The sequence below is a fragment of the Episyrphus balteatus genome, chromosome 1 (assembly GCF_945859705.1).
Source record: "Episyrphus balteatus chromosome 1, idEpiBalt1.1, whole genome shotgun sequence".
Taxonomy (NCBI): Eukaryota; Metazoa; Arthropoda; class Insecta; order Diptera; family Syrphidae; genus Episyrphus; species Episyrphus balteatus.
In genome coordinates, this window is record NC_079134.1 from 99924375 (window position 1) to 99942363 (window position 17989).

At 33.4% G+C, this 17989-nt stretch overlaps 1 protein-coding gene across 3 annotated transcripts in view; it reads left to right on the plus strand.

The window, feature by feature from the left end:
• Window positions 1-17663, plus strand: part of LOC129918696 (mucin-2-like) — a 31042-nt gene extending 13379 nt beyond the window's left edge. Inside the window, exons 2-5 of one of the 3 annotated variants that reach the window (XM_055999403.1) lie at window positions 14347-14574; window positions 14941-16178; window positions 16251-16563; window positions 16630-17663. In XM_055999403.1, the coding sequence (XP_055855378.1) occupies window positions 14347-14574; window positions 14941-16178; window positions 16251-16563; window positions 16630-16985 (2135 nt within the window). In that variant the 3' untranslated portion in view covers window positions 16986-17663. Of the gene's footprint in view, window positions 1-14346; window positions 14575-14940; window positions 16564-16629 lie in introns of all 3 variants that reach the window. The other 2 variants (XM_055999395.1, XM_055999412.1) reach the window with 2 other exon arrangements.
• Window positions 17664-17989: the final 326 nt, after the last annotated feature.

Here is a 17989-nt window from a genome sequence, read left to right on the forward strand (position 1 = left end):
ACTATGTAATCTTTCACTAAAGCGAAAACCCATCTCTAAATGTCGAATTTGTAACTTTTTTTTATGCATATTACATATCCGTGAAAATATCTGGCATAGTAGGTTATTGTACCTCCATACATCAAAGCCAATTAAATCCACAAGGCTAATGGTTTGTCAAAAACTTTTTTGTTTTCTATATATAACAATGATCAATGATGTATATATGTATAATTGATGTATGTACCCCTACCCATCGCCGTTTTTGGAAAATAAAAATAAGGCGAGTTTAGCTTATAACAATCAATCATTAATTTATTGAACTTTTTCTGCAGTCAGCTACCTTTATTTCGTTCTTTACTAAGAGAAAGACAAAGACATCAATCAGATATGAGAATATTCATAATCACTTGTTTTGAATCGTGGTACAAGGAAATGGGTTTCTCCATTATTATTTTTTTTGCATTATTTTAAAATTATTGAGTATCTATGTATATGTTTTATTTAATTCATTGTTATTGTTGTACTAACTACTTTGGTTTTTGTTTTTAATATTATTCGTCACGAGGATTATTACTTAAAAGAGAAGACGAAGACAAGCTTTTCAACTTATATCGTGAATCATATTAAAAATTATAATTTATACAACCTAGCCGGTTCAGCTTGCTTTTATTTAAATTTGTCAGATGCGTGATCATTTGTAATTTCAAAGCTTTTCTAATGTGTGAAATTACCTACATAGCTATGCACAATATACGTTTATCTGTCTAATTAGAGAAGAATAAATGGTTTTAAGAGAGGGATTAGTAGTGATCTATTCACATAGGCCCCTTTTGGGGTTCCATCAATATTGCTTTTAAAAACCATTTTAAACACCATTATTAACTAAAAGCCCATTTTCCTTCAAATAAAGAATTAAACAACAGAGTAAAATCTAAGTAAATATTTTCTAAAACTGTTGTCATAACGTGGCAGTTCCTTCAAGTTGTTGCATTATGGGATAGTGTGCTTTCTGCTCACTTGCACATGCTTTACGAACAAATTAAACGAAATAGGGATCACAACAAAAACATTACTGTTAAAAAAAGAGCCAAGTTCTCCTATGTTGAAATTATGCTGGCACAAAAAGTACTGAGATGTAAAAGTGTACCAAGTTCTAAAGTTAGGGTTCAAATTCGTATCAATAAAATTTTGATTGTTCTCTTTAGAATTTTTCTTTTAGTTACCGATTTTTAAAGTCATTTCAAAAATTGCCAAGTAAACAATCAAAATTTTATTGATACAAATTTGAACCCAAACTTTAGAATTTGGTACACTTTTACATCTCAGTACTTTTTGTACCAGCATAATTTCAACATAGGAGAACTTGGCTCTTTTTTTAACAGTAATGTTTTTGTTGTGATTTCACTACTTTTTGCAAGGTATGGCTGTAGAATTGAAAATCTCTATATTTGATGAAAATTCAGTGAAAATGGCAAAAATTCTCAAATTGTAAATTTTTTATTTAGTACAAACTACTATCTCTACCATTCTAACAAATTTCATGATTCTACGATAATCAGAAGTGCTCTAAAATATTTGATGAAAATTCAGCGGAAATGGGCGGTTGCCACGCCCCCTGGCTAAAATTCTCAAATTTTAAATTTGTTCCTTTGTATAAACTACCAGCTCTACCATTCTACCAAATTTCAAGATTCTACGATAATCAGAAGTGCTCTATAACATTTGATGAAAATTCAGCGGAAATGGGCGGATGCCACGCCCCCTGAATTGAAAATCTCAAAATTTATTTTTCCCTTTGTATACACCACAAGTCCTATCACCGTGTAAAATTTCAAGTTTCTACGATAGCGGGAAGTTCTCCATAATTTTGATAATCTGTAAGTGAGTCAGTTACGGTTTTTGCGATTTTTGAAGCCCTATATCTCAGAAACTAATCATCGTAAGAAGCTGAAATTTGGTTAGGAGTTTGGTTTTGACCAGTGAAATGTAGTGAGTTTGAAGTTTCTAGCATCTTTTTTGTGGAAGTTAGAGGGGGGTCGAAAATGGCCTGAGTTGTTTCCTGTAAGTAAGGGTGTAGTGCCAAAGTTGCTAGAGAACTTGGCTGGGCACTTCCGTGCCCCTTGATCAAAATGTTTTTTAAACTGGGGTAAAAATGGGCGTAAGAAAGACCAGCTATGTACCTATACCTATACGACCCATACATGAGTCGACAATTAAAACGAAAGAAAAAAATTCTTATTGAACATATTTTTTTTTGCATTTTTTTTGCATTATCTTTCGAATGGCATTTTTCAAATTGTAAAAAAAAATGTCCCCTAACTATAATCACTACTTTGTCTACCACACGTTTTAGTTTTAAAAAACCGTTCATAACTTTGAAATTTTCTAGAATTTTTTCAATATCCTACAAGGAGAAAAAAAGGGCACCTTAAAATAAGATGATGCTCACATTAAATAATATTTCCTTAAAATAAGGTGATATCCGCTTAATATAAGGTGATTTCACTTAAACTCAGTTAAATTTAATGTGAACTTCATCTTATTTTAATGTGAATGTTCATCTTAAAAAAACCGACCAAAAATAAAAATTTTAAAATTATAGTCACTCTTTAGCCTTACTTGCAGTTTATCATATTCTTTTCAAAAAGTGAGATAGCACAGTGGTAAGGCACTGGCCTCGTAACCCAACAGTTGTAGGTTTGATCTCCGGTGGCTGCTAGTTTTTTTTTTTTAATTTGCACATTCAAGAAATTAATGGGACTTGTCACCTTAATTTAAGGTGATGTCACCTTAATTTAAGGTGAAACTCATCTTAGCAAAAAACCATGCAGAAATCCGCTTAAATTAAGGTGCGATCCGCTTAATTCTATGTGGTCTGTTTTCTACGTGTACGTAATATTTTACTCAAAACATTGAAATTTTATCGACTTCGGAAGAAACCGCTTTTAAACAACATAGTTAAAAAAAATCCTATTTTCTTCACTGTATGTTCCTTTTGAGTTTAAATACATTAGAATCTATACACTTGAAAAGTTTTGCTTTAATATGATTTATTTAAATTGCCATACGGACGTACATATTATAACAGATTTCAATAGTTTCCCAAAGTAACCACTATTTCAAGGTGACTTTGTGCCTCAATTTGTACACAGAGATAAATATGACCACCTAGAAACTAACAGATTGCCATATTGTTTTACTGCCCATATGTTTTATGAAGATATCTTATTAAAAGCAACGATTAATAAGATTTTTTTTATAAGGATTTCTTATTATTTTTATAGAGAAAATCTTATTAAAATTTGAGTGAAAAGTTCATTTTTTTTTTGCAACTTGGTACTAGAACAAAAATCGCGATCAATATTTTCAAAGCGGGTTGGTTCAGGTGGTAAGGTTGGCGACTAATCATTTGAAGTCTCCAGTTCGAGTACCGGCCTGGTCGTCGTTTTTTTTTTTTCTTTTCAAAACCCTACAAGTGCAGATTTTAAAACAATAAGGAAAACCCGATTGTTTTAATAAGGTTTCCTTCTTGGATGAAAACCATAGAGAAATCTTATTGTTTTTGTTCTATTTTATGTGGTCTTTTTTTCTCTGTGTAGGTTTCCAGGTTAAAAATGGTGGAGTTTTTGAACTAGTAAGTGGTAAGGTAGTTTTTTTTATTTGCTTTTTTATAATAAGCGCGCACTAAAGGGATGAATGTACCCTTAATATGGTGAACATAGTACGACCATTAGGGAAATAGGGAGGGGGTTGAAAGGAGATATCGATGAACATTAGTTTTGAAATGGGATGGGAAAACAGAGGCGGGTAACGCGTTCCACATTCGTGTAGTGCGGCTGAAGAAAGAATCTCTGTATTTGACGGTACGTCCGAAGTTGGACTCTAGGTATACTCTAGGCATTCCTTGAAGCGCGAGTATTACGGTTGAATTGTTTCCGGGTTAGGAATGCAACTAGCACTGCTTATTAAAGTAACGATAGAACAACGTTAGACATGAGACGTTACGACGGTGCTCGAGAGACGTAATTGTATCAGTTATTGATCTATCGCCTATCATTTTTATAGCTCTATTTTGTATTCTATCCAAGAAACTCAACGACGTTATTGGAGTACCTGTCCAGATGTGGGAGTTATATTCAAGCTTTGGACGAATTTATTATGCCTTATAAATAACTGCTAGATCAGACGGGGAGAAAAATTTCATGCATCTTCGTAGGAAGCCTAAACATTTTGCAGCGGATTTAGCGGTGTCAAATATGGGTTCATTCCACAGGAGGTGGTTTGTAATGCACATACCGAGAATGGTAAGCTTTTCGGTTTCCTCGATGGAAGTCCCACTCATGGATAGTGGCATAGGAGACAGGTTCCGCTTTAATGGTAGTAAGCAGCATTGAATTTTCGAGGCATTAAATTCTACGCGACTTCTTATTCCTCATTGGACAATGCTATCAAGATCAGAATTTAATGAGCTTATCATATTAAGCCGTTTAAGATCCACTTCCGAAGAACTTGGGCGAGAATTAGGAAACGAATATGAAAAGCTGAGAGTACTATCATCAGCAAAACAGTTGAGTGGATTAGAAGTTTTAGACAGGAAATCATTTATAAAAATGAGAAAGACAGTCGAAGACAAAACGGAGCCCTGTGGCACACCAGCATTTATTTTGTGGGTTTCAGACTTGAATCCATCTAATTAGACTTGTATTGAACGTTTCAAAGGGTAATTTCTAATCCAACGAAGAAGAGACTCATCGACGCCAAAAGCACGCATTTTCGAAAGAAGAGCTTGATGCCAAACTCTATCAAATATATCAAGTGCAACAATCTTACTTTCTCCGAAACGATGTAAAGATTTGTTCCACTGCTCGGTGAGATAAAGTATCAGATCACCAGTGGACCTGTTGCTACAGAAGCCGTACTGTCGGTCATTAAGAAGCTTTCGTTCCTCGAGATATTTCTGCCATGACCTTGGAAAGAAGGGATGTAAGTGCAATCGTTCGGTAATTGGAGGGTGAGGAAGATTCGCCTATTTTAGGGACAGGCTAGACAAAAGCTGTTTTCCATTCACTCGGGAAGAGACCAGTAGAATAGGACAAATGAAAAAGCTTACGCAGTGGTTTTAGCAGCGTGGAAGAACACCTCGTCAGAACGATGGGGAGATACTATCCGGGCCAGCGGATTTGTGTATGTCAAGATCTCTGAGAACTCTTGATACTGTACGAGTGCGAAAGAAGATTCGTCCCATGAATCCGTTTACGCGCTCAAGTACTTCCGGAGTCATGACACTATCTGGCAATGTGGAGTTGGCAGCGAACTGCCTCGCAAGTAGGTTAGCTTTCTCCAGAGAGCTAACAAAAGGAGTGTCATTGAAGACGAGCGTGGGAACTGACGACGAGGTTGTATTGCGTATGTTTTCTTACAAATGACCAAACATTTTTACTACCTTTGTTACATTGAAGTATTTTTCGCCTTAATTCTTGATCATGCAAAAATTTGGTTCGTCGAATATGGGCGTTGCTGGCTTTTCTAGCTTGTTTCAACTTTTTTCGGTTTTCCTCAGTGGGATTGGCTTTATAACATCGAAAACTTTCCTCTTTCAGGGTAGATAACCTCTTTGCAGTTCGAATCAAACCATGCATTCTCTTTTGCTGCCCTCCCCTGATTATTCCCGACATTGTAAATAAACCTTCACAAGCACAATTTATAAAACGGCAACAATCAAACCTAAATATTATTGGGAAAAGTGTGACCAAACGCCCGCCGCAGTGAGAAATGTATATATGCGGTAAAAATAACTTGAAAACGGCAAGCTTCTAGCTAAAATTGACTGCGTTTTATTCCCTCAAGTATTTTCGAGCCTTTAATTTAATTGAATTTAATTTAACTTTAATTTTTAAATTTTATTTTATTCTATGAAAGCACTAGCACACCACCTCACCTTAGCTATATTTTTATAGATAACTTATTTTAACAAGTTGTCCTTGAAATCCCGCGTCTTACCTTTACATAATATTAAGACCATCGACCTGTTAACCGGATCTTTGAAATTTATCTGACATCAGAGCATTTAAAATCTTTTCCATGTCAACCAACAATTGCATTGACAATATACCTACCTAAAGATGAATATTGAAATTAAATTACACCACATCACATAATCTACTCGTAAAGCCATGTTTTTGAATTCGTTATCTTCTTAATGCCAATTTAAAAGTCGAAACAACTTGATTGTAATCTTTGAACAACAACAACAACTGGATTCAAGAACTTTTGGCTTATGAATGTAAATGTATACACAACTGTTAACTTAGGCAGGTACATACATTGTTTACTGAGTGTTGAATCATATCCAATAACAAGTTTATCCCGTAGAAATAAGTTAGAGACTCCTAGTAGTAGTAGTTAATATTAACAGTGCTGGTGTTTTTACCAGCACTCCTGATTTCCTCGCTATTTTCACTAATTGAAATACATACATTATTCTGTTTTTATTTTATTTGTCTGTTAACTCGACAATTCTGAAGAAGTACTCCTCATACACCTGTTGTTTGGGGAATTAAAAAAAAGTACTGTTCATGATCGCCACAATTTGTTTATTCAAAATCTATACTTTTATATAAACAAAAATTTCTTAGGGGAAAGAAAGGTAAATTAGGACACTTTTTAAAAAAGTTTTTCTCGAACGTTAAAAAAACAAATATTTGTTTTTGAATATATTTGTGCTTTGGTAATGCCCGCTAGGCAGCTTTGGACAACCCTGAGGCAGTTTTGGACATGCATATGCATAATGCATTAAAGACTCACTATGGTGAGTTTAGTTTCTAACTAAACTATTAAAAAATAGTAAGTACATTACATAAATTAATTCAAATAACTGTCCATTAAAGTTAATTTTCTAATATTAATTTAATTTTGCCTATAGGCAAATACTTCAAACTTCGAAAGTTTCATTAAATTTTAATTTGACGTGAATAAAGAAATTCACGGGTCGTTTAATGCATAAATGTTCCTTGGGGTCTAAATAGTAAGAAAAAAGCTTTTTTTAAATCTTTTATCGAGCTATTCGTTTTTGCGAGCTTAATTAGTTATGAAAAAAGCGTACTTTTACGTACTCTCCCTCATGTTTTGGTTCATAACTCTGTTAATTTAAAAATTTAAAAATGATATCAGTTTAATTAAAACGCGGATAAAAAGAGACATATTTCTTCTAAAAATAGAGCCATTATTTAAATTACCATTATTACCATTATTATTAACAGAGTTATGAACCAAAACATGAAGGAGAGTACGAAAAAGTACGCTTTTTTCATAACTAATTAGGCTCGCAAAAACGAATAGCTCGATAAAAGATTTTAAAAAAGCTTTTTTCTTACTATTTAGACCCCAAGGAACATTTATGCATCAAAAAATCTGGAGTGAAAGACACTTCGAATAGTGTCGTGTTCAAACGACCCGTGAATTGTTTAACAGTCAAAAGTATATTTTGGGTTATAGTTCGGTCAATTTAGACATCCAATGCCCTCTTTACCATAAGGGCACACGGGGCCCGTGCCCAGGGCCCCCATTCTCAGGGGGGCCCCGAAGGAACGAAAATTTCTCTCACACATTTATTCTCAAAACATTTTTGTCGGGCAGACCATCTACCAAAAAATTTTAGTTTTTATATGGCAACCAAATAAAGTTTTTTCTACACCTATACGGAAAATACAATATGTTTTCAAAATGAAAACAAATTATGTGGCGTTGTATGCGGACAAAAATTTAAATCCAAACGACCAAACCCAAATTAAATTTTCCAAAAAATAAGACAATAATATTTTCAAAAAACAAGAAAACACTGTAGGTAAGATTATTTATTATTGATAAAAACAACGAATTCTCTTCCATTATCTTTTTCCTTAAATAATAATTTTGTTGGAAGTTCGCAAAACTGTAAAATTTGTAGTGCGTGTTAAAATCAGTGTAAAAATATGTGTAGATTCGTATTAAAAGACGAAAAAAGAATCAATTCGTTGGCAAAAAACATCAATACTTTTTCCGTTGGAAAACGTTAAAAAAAAAACTATTGCCGGCTCATCGACGGTACATCAATGTTTTGATAATTTTTTTGTATAAACCTTTTTATGTCAAAATATTCATTAAAATCGGTTGTGTCGTTTACATTAAGAAATCGGTTCTATGGCAAGTAGGTACCGTTAATAACGGTCCAAAAAATATTTTTCTTATTTCAAAAGTGCGTTCTTATTTGCAGCATTACATGTTTTTTTTCAAAGAAAAATCCTTATCCGTTTTTGAGAAAATTGCAATATCTCGAAAACTTTATATTGGAGATATCCGTTAAAAAGGAGACATTAAAATAAAATAAAATAAAATAAAATAAAATAAAATAAAATAAAATAAAATAAAATAAAATAAAATAAAATAAAATAAAATAAAATAAAATAAAATAAAATAAAATAAAATAAAATAAAATAAAATAAAATAAAATAAAATAAAATAAAATAAAATAAAATAAAATAAAATAAAATAAAATAAAATAAAATAAAATAAAATAAAATAAAATAAAATAAAATAAAATAAAATAAAATAACGTCTCTTAGAAATCACGTACAAATCGTCTGTATCGAGTTTTTAGCGAATCTATCAATCCGTTTGAGCTCTTTTTTCCAATTCTTCAAACAGAAACTTATAACCGGTGCAGGGAAATTATTGGCAGTATAAAATGTACAATTATTGGCAGTGGCAACGTTTGATGTCTCAATGTGCGTATTATTGGCACCCCCTACCAATAATAAAGACACTAGGTACTTTATATGGAACGATATATTGGCAGCCCTTTTTAACCAACCATTGCTTTTTAGCCAACCATTGTACTTATTTTACTTTCCAAAAGGGCCCCAAATTCTTGTGTGCCCAAGGGCCCCAAGATAGTTAAAGACGGCCCTGTAGACATCCGAGGTAACATTAATTCCCAGCAAGCTGAAATTTAGTAGGATTGTTGGAAATACCATCATAAATTAAATCTCAAAAGTCCTCATTGATCCGAGACCTGGAAAAAAATTTACTTGGGGTCAAAGGTCACAAAAACTGGTTTTCCACGATTTTCAGCAAAACGGTAAGACTTATCAAAAAATTTTCAATGCAAGAATTGTAGACCAGATTATTATATAAAAAAAGTGTCATGTCACTTTTTTCCTAAGACCCACCGTTTCTTAGGTATAACGATTCAAAAAGTAAAAGTTGAGTTGTAATTGTCATAATCCGGCGTATTCTGAAAAAAACTCCCAACTGAAAAGTTCTTGAAATTTCATTATTTTTTAGCTTTATTTTCGTTCTTCGATGGAGTTAAAGAACGAGTTAAAGAACACGTCTTGACGCGACGGAGGTTAATTGTTTTTATGCTGCTAATAATTTTTTTTTTTCAAATTATTGGCACTGGTCTATAAGTGCTAGGCTGATGAAATTTGGTGTGTACGTTTAATATACGATAGAAAGCATAATAAAATATGCCCATCAAAATATTTCTGGGTGTTTTTTTTATTGAGAAAGAACATTTTTGAAATGGTACTATTGCACCACATGGAAAATGTATGCATTTTTTTGAACTGAATTTAAATGTAGGTACATACATAGTATGAGAATCAAAAATTAAAAAATCTTATATTTACAATGGAATATTTGATTTTCATGACAAACCCAAAGAGCTTGCTTTTATTTTTATATTGAATTTCCATACAATTTAATGTTTTGAAGGTGTGAGGTGCAAAAGTAAAAGTATGAAAAATAATTGTGCAACTTGTGATAATGGGATCAAATTAATGGGATAATGGGATTAGTACAATATATAACCCTCATTTTATGACATTGGGCCACTTAATATTTTATCTTTAAGAGTGTTTAAAACGATGCAGAGGAAGCAAATTAAATGAATTTAAGCAAAATGTGTGGTTATTAGAAGGCTTGTAATTATCTTCCTAGGTAAAATATTATGTAGTAAGTAATAAAAATGTTTTATTACTTATGCTATGATATGCAATAAAGCAAGTTCAACACAGAAAAACGCTTGTATCTACCCTTCCGGATAAAATACAAGGCGGCCCAATATCTCAAAATAACTCTTATTATGAATAATACCAATGACATAAATTTCATGCTTTTATCACACTCCACTATATTGCAAAAAATACAAATTTCTCCTTATAATGTGTGTAGGTACATTTTGTGTATAAACGCTTACGTCTCGATAGGTATCGTAACTCTTTCGGAGTTTAATTCTTGCTTTTCGGTCTTTCGCTGCAGTGTTTCAAAATAATAAATAGTATTCTGAAAAATATTTGTTGACAAATTCCTTTGGGTCCGCGGACAAGCGGACAGCGGCAAAATAAAAAAAAAAGTATCTTTAAAAACGAAAGCCGACCATTTTTTTTGACCATTTATGATCTAAAACTTTGAACAAATACTTATAGTCATCCATTCCAGTCTGAATAAACATTCGAAATGGGAAAAATCGTACGGTTTTTTTTTTATAGAAAGGTAGATGGTAGATGGGGTCACTGGGAGCTTAAAACGAGTTTTTCGGGAAAATCGAGCTCTAGCCGCCATCTTGGTTTTAACGAAAGACAGGTTTTAGTAAACATCTCGGCCATTTTTGGTTTCTGACCAAATAAAAGGACAAAACTTTTAGTGTATTGTATTTTCTACAACTTTTATCATAATACATTTTTTTCTGCGATCAATATTTTGCGAGTTAATTTGAAAATACATTTCTCTAATTCTGTTTCACGTTGTGGTTGCACCCTCTTTGCGATGTTTATATAAATGTATATTTATCTTTAATATTTTTGTCGTTGAGAAACCTAGCTGCAAATTAGTTTTTTTTTAGAAAGCGGCAGACGAAAATTGTTTTAGTTTTAAGTTTTAATTAATTCTTTAAACATAAGTTTTAATAGCACTCCAAAAAGAAAATACAAGTAGTGTATAAATATTTATAGTAATTAAAGTTACAAAAAAAAGCTAAAATAAACTGATTAAATGTGAAGTGAACATTGATTTGATTGGATTTAATATGATTTTTACTTTTTATTACTTAACATTAAGATTTAGGTTTTATTATTTATTGAAATTTTTGCATTAAACAAAAGAAAATAATAATAACAATGTTATCAATAAATACTAGAGAGCTAAGATTTATGTAGGAAAGCGGAACTCTGATTTCTTCATGATTAAAACCAAGAAGCCAAAGCTTAACTTGCCTTAAGTAAGTTGGAAGGCATCGTAAAAGTCTCATATTTAAAGGTAGTGTATTGAATAGTTTACAGGATATAATAGTAAAGAAGTTTCAGTAATGAACACTGAACAGTTTGAAATGGGGGAATGTATACTAAAGAAACAGAGTTGCTACGTAGATAACGAGTTTCAAAGATTGGACTTTGCAAAACAACTTTTATTAAAGAACTTTTTTAAGACCTTATAATAATACAAATGTTTTACTGGTAGAATAGAATCCCCAAATTTCTAAAAAAAAATCCATGGAAGGGCTCAAGCAATTTGCACTTGTAATTATTCGTAACATTTTTTTTATAAAACAAGAAGACTTTGTAGATTAGTCGTATAAGGCCCACCCCAACAAGAAACAACATATTGCAGTCTTGAATGAAATAGAGCGAAATAAACTGATTTTAATTCAATTTTAAAGTTCAATCGCTCCACATAAAATAAAAATAATATTTACTATTTTTTCTTCGTTAAACTGGTTTTATTGTGTTTGAGCTCAGGAATTTTTTTAAATGTAATTATGACGGAGAAAGACTCGAAAATGTTTTTTTAAGATAAGAGATGTGGTCTAACCAGTTCATATTTTGGTCTATAAATACAGCCAAATATCGAAATTTAATCACAATTTCAATTTGACAACAACTTAGGTTCAAAATTTTTCATTATTATAAATTATTCCATCATAAGCTTCGTTGCACGAACAGCCAAGATGAAGATACTTTTTGCATTGTGACAAATGAAAGCAGAATTCAAAATCAGGAGGGTCCTTATCATCAGTGAGGCTAAAAAACATAAGATTTGTTTTGGTGCTGATCATTAATTTATTAGTCGAAAAAAAAAAATCCTATTAATTTTATGTCGAGATTAACCCTCTGTAGGCACACCTCTCTTTTGTGACGTGGTGATAGGCACACGGGTGTGAATTTGGCTTCTACTTTTTCATGTCGCTTTCCCTAGAACTTTTTTAATGTCTGATATTTTATAGAGAATACGTATATGAAATTTATGTAGAATTTCCCGAGGAATTGGAATATTGTACTCACAATTCCAAAAAAAATATATTGTCACCATTATAAAGAGACTTTTTTGTACCCACTTTTTTTTTTAATTGTTATTTTTGTCGTGCCAAATTCGCACCCGTGTGTCGACAGAGAGTTAATATCAGCAACTCAATTCAGTGGACTTGTTGAATCATATGCAATACCTACATAAGTCATCTGCGAACGCTGTAGGCCTTCCACGAAACTTCAAAGTCAGACGGGAATCAATAAAAATTAGAAAAAATATTGGACCAAGAACAGATCCTTGAGGAACTCCCCTGTTAAGACCCAGAGAGTTACTTATGTGCTCACCAATTTTTACTACTTGACTTCTATCCTTGAGATAGGAAGTAAACCAACTTATCATAACACTTCGAAAACCAATGCCATATAAGTTATCTAAAAGAATGTTGTGGTCAACCATATCGAAAGCTCTAGTAATATCGACGAAAAGCCCAGCACAGCATTTTTTCTCGTCGAGCCCTTCGTAAATAATTGCACTAAAAGCTAGAAGAGCATCTTCTGTGGAAAAGCCTTCCCTAAAATCAAACTGCTTTGCGTTGAAAAACTTATTTTTTTCGATGAACATTTTTTAAGATGAAAATTCAAACTAAAATGAACTGAGTTTAAGTGAAAATTAAAAATACATCATTAAGACTTGAAATAAATTGTACTCTTCTTTTTGCAAATGTACTCTTTTTTTAGTCTCTGTAATCACATATACTCTATTCTTTCTAAAAAAAAGTTTGCAAAACTACCCAGAAGAAGAACACACTTAAAGCAAAACAAATAAATTATAAGAGTTGTTAAGATATATGAATAAAATAACAGAAAGAACTTGATTGAAACACTTGTCTATTTCTGGCTGTAAATGCGAATTTTATTGTTTGTTGCATCCCTTTCCCATGAAAAACACCACCTTACAAATAAATAAACGACCTTGCAATAAGTGAAAACGTGAAACTAGAACGGACACATTCAAAAAACATTTCAATCAGGCTGATGTCATCGCAAATGAAATTGGCGCAATAATCTCGGTCCGCAGAATCACCGGCCGTCAAACAAATCGGGCGAACATTCAGACTCAGTCAGTTGAAGAATATTACCGACATTTAGTAAATATTCCTTTTCTGGATTATATGTATATGTTAAGTGAAATGTCATCCAGGTTCCCTAGCGCTCCCATGCAAAAAATCGGGCACTTGCAAAAGTTGCTGTCCCATTACGAAGATATAGAAGATGTTTTGTAACGCGCTGAAGCATGTAAAGAAGACCTCCCTTGTTTGTTAGCTTTAAAGCGAGAGTGGCAACAGAAGAAAGAAAATATCCTAGTATATAAAAGAGCAACGGTGCTGAAAAATCTTAGAACTCTTTGTCAATTGCTGTGCACGTTTCCAGTGACTACTAGCACTGCTGAGCGATCTTTCTCTACCTTACGTCAATTGAAATCATTTCTTCGCAACAGGATGACAGAAGAGGGTTTTAAATGGATTGGCTTTAATACATATCCGTCAAGACTTTGCGGCCAAAATGGACGCTAATTAAGTGCTGGACATCTTTGGCAGGAAATATAAAAGAAAACGTTCTTTGATAAACATTTAATTTTTCTATTGGACCTTCCTATACATACTTAAATAAACTTGACTTGAAGTATGATACTTCACTTTATTTCTAATTGTTATTGCTGATTTTTTTACCAATCCTCCTCTTGTATAGTAGTATGTATATTTTATCAGTTAAAATAATATGTATTAGACATATTTTTTCTACAAACTGTTTTAATTGATCAAATATGTTAATATGTTTTAGACATATTTTTTCTACAAACTGTTTTAATTAACAATCAAAATCGAAGTTTTGAAAGTTTTCGAGACCTTTTTATAGCCTGCCTACCTACCCACATAGATAAGAATATTTTGTTCTATTCGCATCGTGTAGCATTCATTCGAGATCAGTTCCTCAAAATCGTACCATACTTAATATTTTTGCTTGTTTTTAAGTATTCCAAAATCCAAATTTCAAAAATGCATATAGATATCATACTTTTCAGAAAAAAACGAGACGCCTTTTCCATTAGAACTTCAACCTCCATTGGTTGATAATTTACAAGACGCCATTGATAGCTATGGTAATCCAATAACTTACTCTCAGCCGATAGAAACTCCGGATGGCCGAAAAGTTATTACCGCCCAAGGGGTACAATTTGAAATTCCCAATTATGCTTCTGGAATAACTGAGATCAAGAAGCCAATTCAGAATTTGCTTCCGCCATTTGTTGGTGAGTCATCCCATGAAAATTTGGTAAATTCAACGACAAAAACACTGACTACACTTACAAAATCTAATGACGACAGCACACAGTCCGAAACCGCACAACAACTTGACTTTCAAAACTATCTTTTCATGAACTGTTGCATTAACCAAAAAAATATCGGTTATTTTACACCTGATCCTTTTCCCACAGACCATCTAACCCAAACCCAAGATCTATCTAACTTTAAAAGTAAAAATAATAGTAGTAGTAATGAATATCCTATAGTATTGCAATTGAATAAATCTCCCGGTGGTTATACCAACACCAATAAATCTAACTTTCCTTTAGATCAATCATCCATTATTAACCAGTCCCATCCCATCACTTTAGATCCCAATGCTGTTCAACAACAAAACGATGCTTTCTACAGTCAGGGAACTGACTACTCCGCAACACAACAGGAATACACATTGCCTGATTGGCTAGCGGATTTCAATGACCCCGATGTTGGACCAGGTGTCCCTTATACTCCATCTAGTGATGAAAACTCTCTAAAAATACTATCTTGGGATTTAGTGCCTCCAAAAGAAAGTGATCCTCAGGCACAAGAAACCAACTTTGGCATAAATCAACATAATACATTTCCCTTAAAATTAACAACCAATCAAGGATTTAAAATCAATGGAGGAGCTCAAACTACGTTTAGTCTGCCAATAATCACAACGACAACTACTACAAGGCCAACTACAACAAGCAAAAAGACAACAGCTAGAACTACGCTGACAACGACGACAACTACAACTACTCCATCACCCGCCACAACAACCACAGAAGTAATTAGTTCTTCTAATAGCATTTCTGATGAAGTGTTTGCTCTTCCAGGAGGGAATTCTGAAGTTCTTCCATCATGGTTGGAAGGATTTGATGACCCTGAATTGTCTATAGCGGTTCCATTTGAAGTTCCCGAAGATAACAAAGAATATAACCACACACTCTCAAGTAATCTGCTTCCACCGTTGGAGCCGTTTGAAGATCTTAAAATTTTAAGTGTTTCTGGTTTTCCACCAAGTCAAGTTCATTCAGTTGTAAAATCAACGTCCACAGCACTTCCTAACACAACTCCTTTATCTATCCGCACAACTTCTGTAAGACCACCCTCATCAACTTTCAAGCCATTTCAATTTCAATTTGTAACAAACCGACCAATCACATTAACCCAAAAACCTATCTTCAATACTTCCCCAAAAACCACAAATAAACCAATGACAAACTTCAGCGCAATCACTGAAAATCCAAACACAATTCGAATACCTCAATTAACGTTGAAGTCATCGGCACAACCAACCGGGTTCACACCAAGTTCTTTTGTGGCAACACAGCCCACTGTGAAACCAACAGTGCAGCCAGTTTTCAGTCCGTACTTCCACTCAAGAATTGGCCAAAATGGATTTACATCTTATTCGAAAATCACGTCAACAATGGCAACTCCAACTCCATCATGGCTGACAGGTAGTGTCAAATCAGGACAGGGAGTCCCTTTTTCATTACCTGAAAAAAAGGAATCACAGCAATCATTTAATGGAATCCTTCCAACAACAAATCATGTCGCAGAGCAAACTGTTGATGGGGTAACAATACAAAAATCAATTTCATCTGAGCTTCCACCATTGAATTTCATTCATAACTCTATCCCATCCCAGTCCATTGTCCCAACCAATCAAGCTTTTATTTTTACTTCTACACCAATACCGGAACCATCGAGACTTTTTACACCGCCTGCTGTAGTGCTGCCAGACAAGGACGTAAATTCGAACATCGACGGAAACTTGCAATTGCAAACCATTCCAATAAACAGTTACAATTTTGCAGAACCAACAGAACAGACCACAAAACCAACTTCCAAATTTACATTTAATAAGAGCGACCAAGGAAAAGTGATTTCAAATAGCGTCTTTCAACCAGTTCAACTATCGACAAGGACAGATCCCCCAATTTCGCAACCCACTCCAATTGGTAATATTCTTTAAGGCATTAATTAATTGAGTTAATTTAATTTTAAACAACAATTTTATTTCACAGGTTTTACAAGCTCAACTCTTGTTCCCAATTTATCACCGCAGTCGGCAACCACGGGAACAGTTTTTGGAGGCAAATACACGGGAGGGTTCGGAGGTGCTCCTGGATTTTTGGGTGGTCAAAGTAGGCCAGGATATGCAGTTCAACCTGATGGTTCAATTCGGGACCCTGATCACACTGTACGTCCATTGGGACAGGTGGCAGCACCTTCGGTGAATTTACAATCACGTTTTGATATTCCAAGAGTATCAAATTCTCAAACTACCACTACAGCAACTGGTCCAAAGAGGGTTTATACAGGTTCATTTGGAGGTCCTCCAGGTGTTCTGGTTCCTTTTGACAATGTGTCGGTAGCCTAGTTTAATTCTTTGTAATTGAAAATTTTAATGTTGAGTGCTCACATTCTTTTTTTTTTGTATATAAATACTATATGTATGTGTTTTCCTAGTTATTTAAATACCTTCTCTCAATAAAAATAAATAATCTCTGGTTTGTAATCTTACTTATCTTTGTAGATTAAGTTGCTTAATATTGACATCTATTTGATGAGATCTTTTATTCTGTTATGGATTTCCATACAAAATCTTTGATGTTTTTCATAATACGTATTCGACACGCCAAAATCTGTTTTATGAATCATAACAGAATAAAAGGCAATTTTTGTGTCATTCTTCATCATAAAAGATTTTATAAGAGTAACAAGTTTTTGATGATGCAAATGTTTTCCCTCATAAGTTTCATTAATAAAATCTTGCGGGGAAACTAAGAAATAACCCAAGAAATGCAATGAATTAAATTTTAGAAAATTCCAGGTAAAATAAGTTTGGGCGACTCGGCTCGGTCTGTAAAATGAAGAGTGCAACTGGCTACTAACTTTAAAAAAATCAGACATGACGCCAACTGAGGCATAATTTCATTGGCAGATGCCATGATACAACTACTAAAGATATGGGATTGCGCATGTTTGGTGTTGGTGTCATGTCACATTTTTATACGCCTCAATGACGTCACTGAGTTGAGGCAAGTAAGTATTTTTGGCGCGATTTCACTCTAATTCCTGTTGTTAATGCATTAAGTATTTACTTCAATTCAAAAGTTAAAGTGACCTCAACTCCATATGCGTTTCGCCCAGGTATGACAGTGACAGTGGGCTCATCAGTTAGACGCTGTCATACTGATAAGACACAAAATTTTGCCTCATGAATATAGACACTTATAAAAATCACAACCTGAATAAACTGTGAATTTTAATATTTTAGGGGAACATGGTTACATTCTTGCACCTGGAGTTGAGGTCACTTGAACTTTTTATTATTTTTTTACTTTGTTTATTAAGTATTTAATTTAAGGTGACATTTATTGA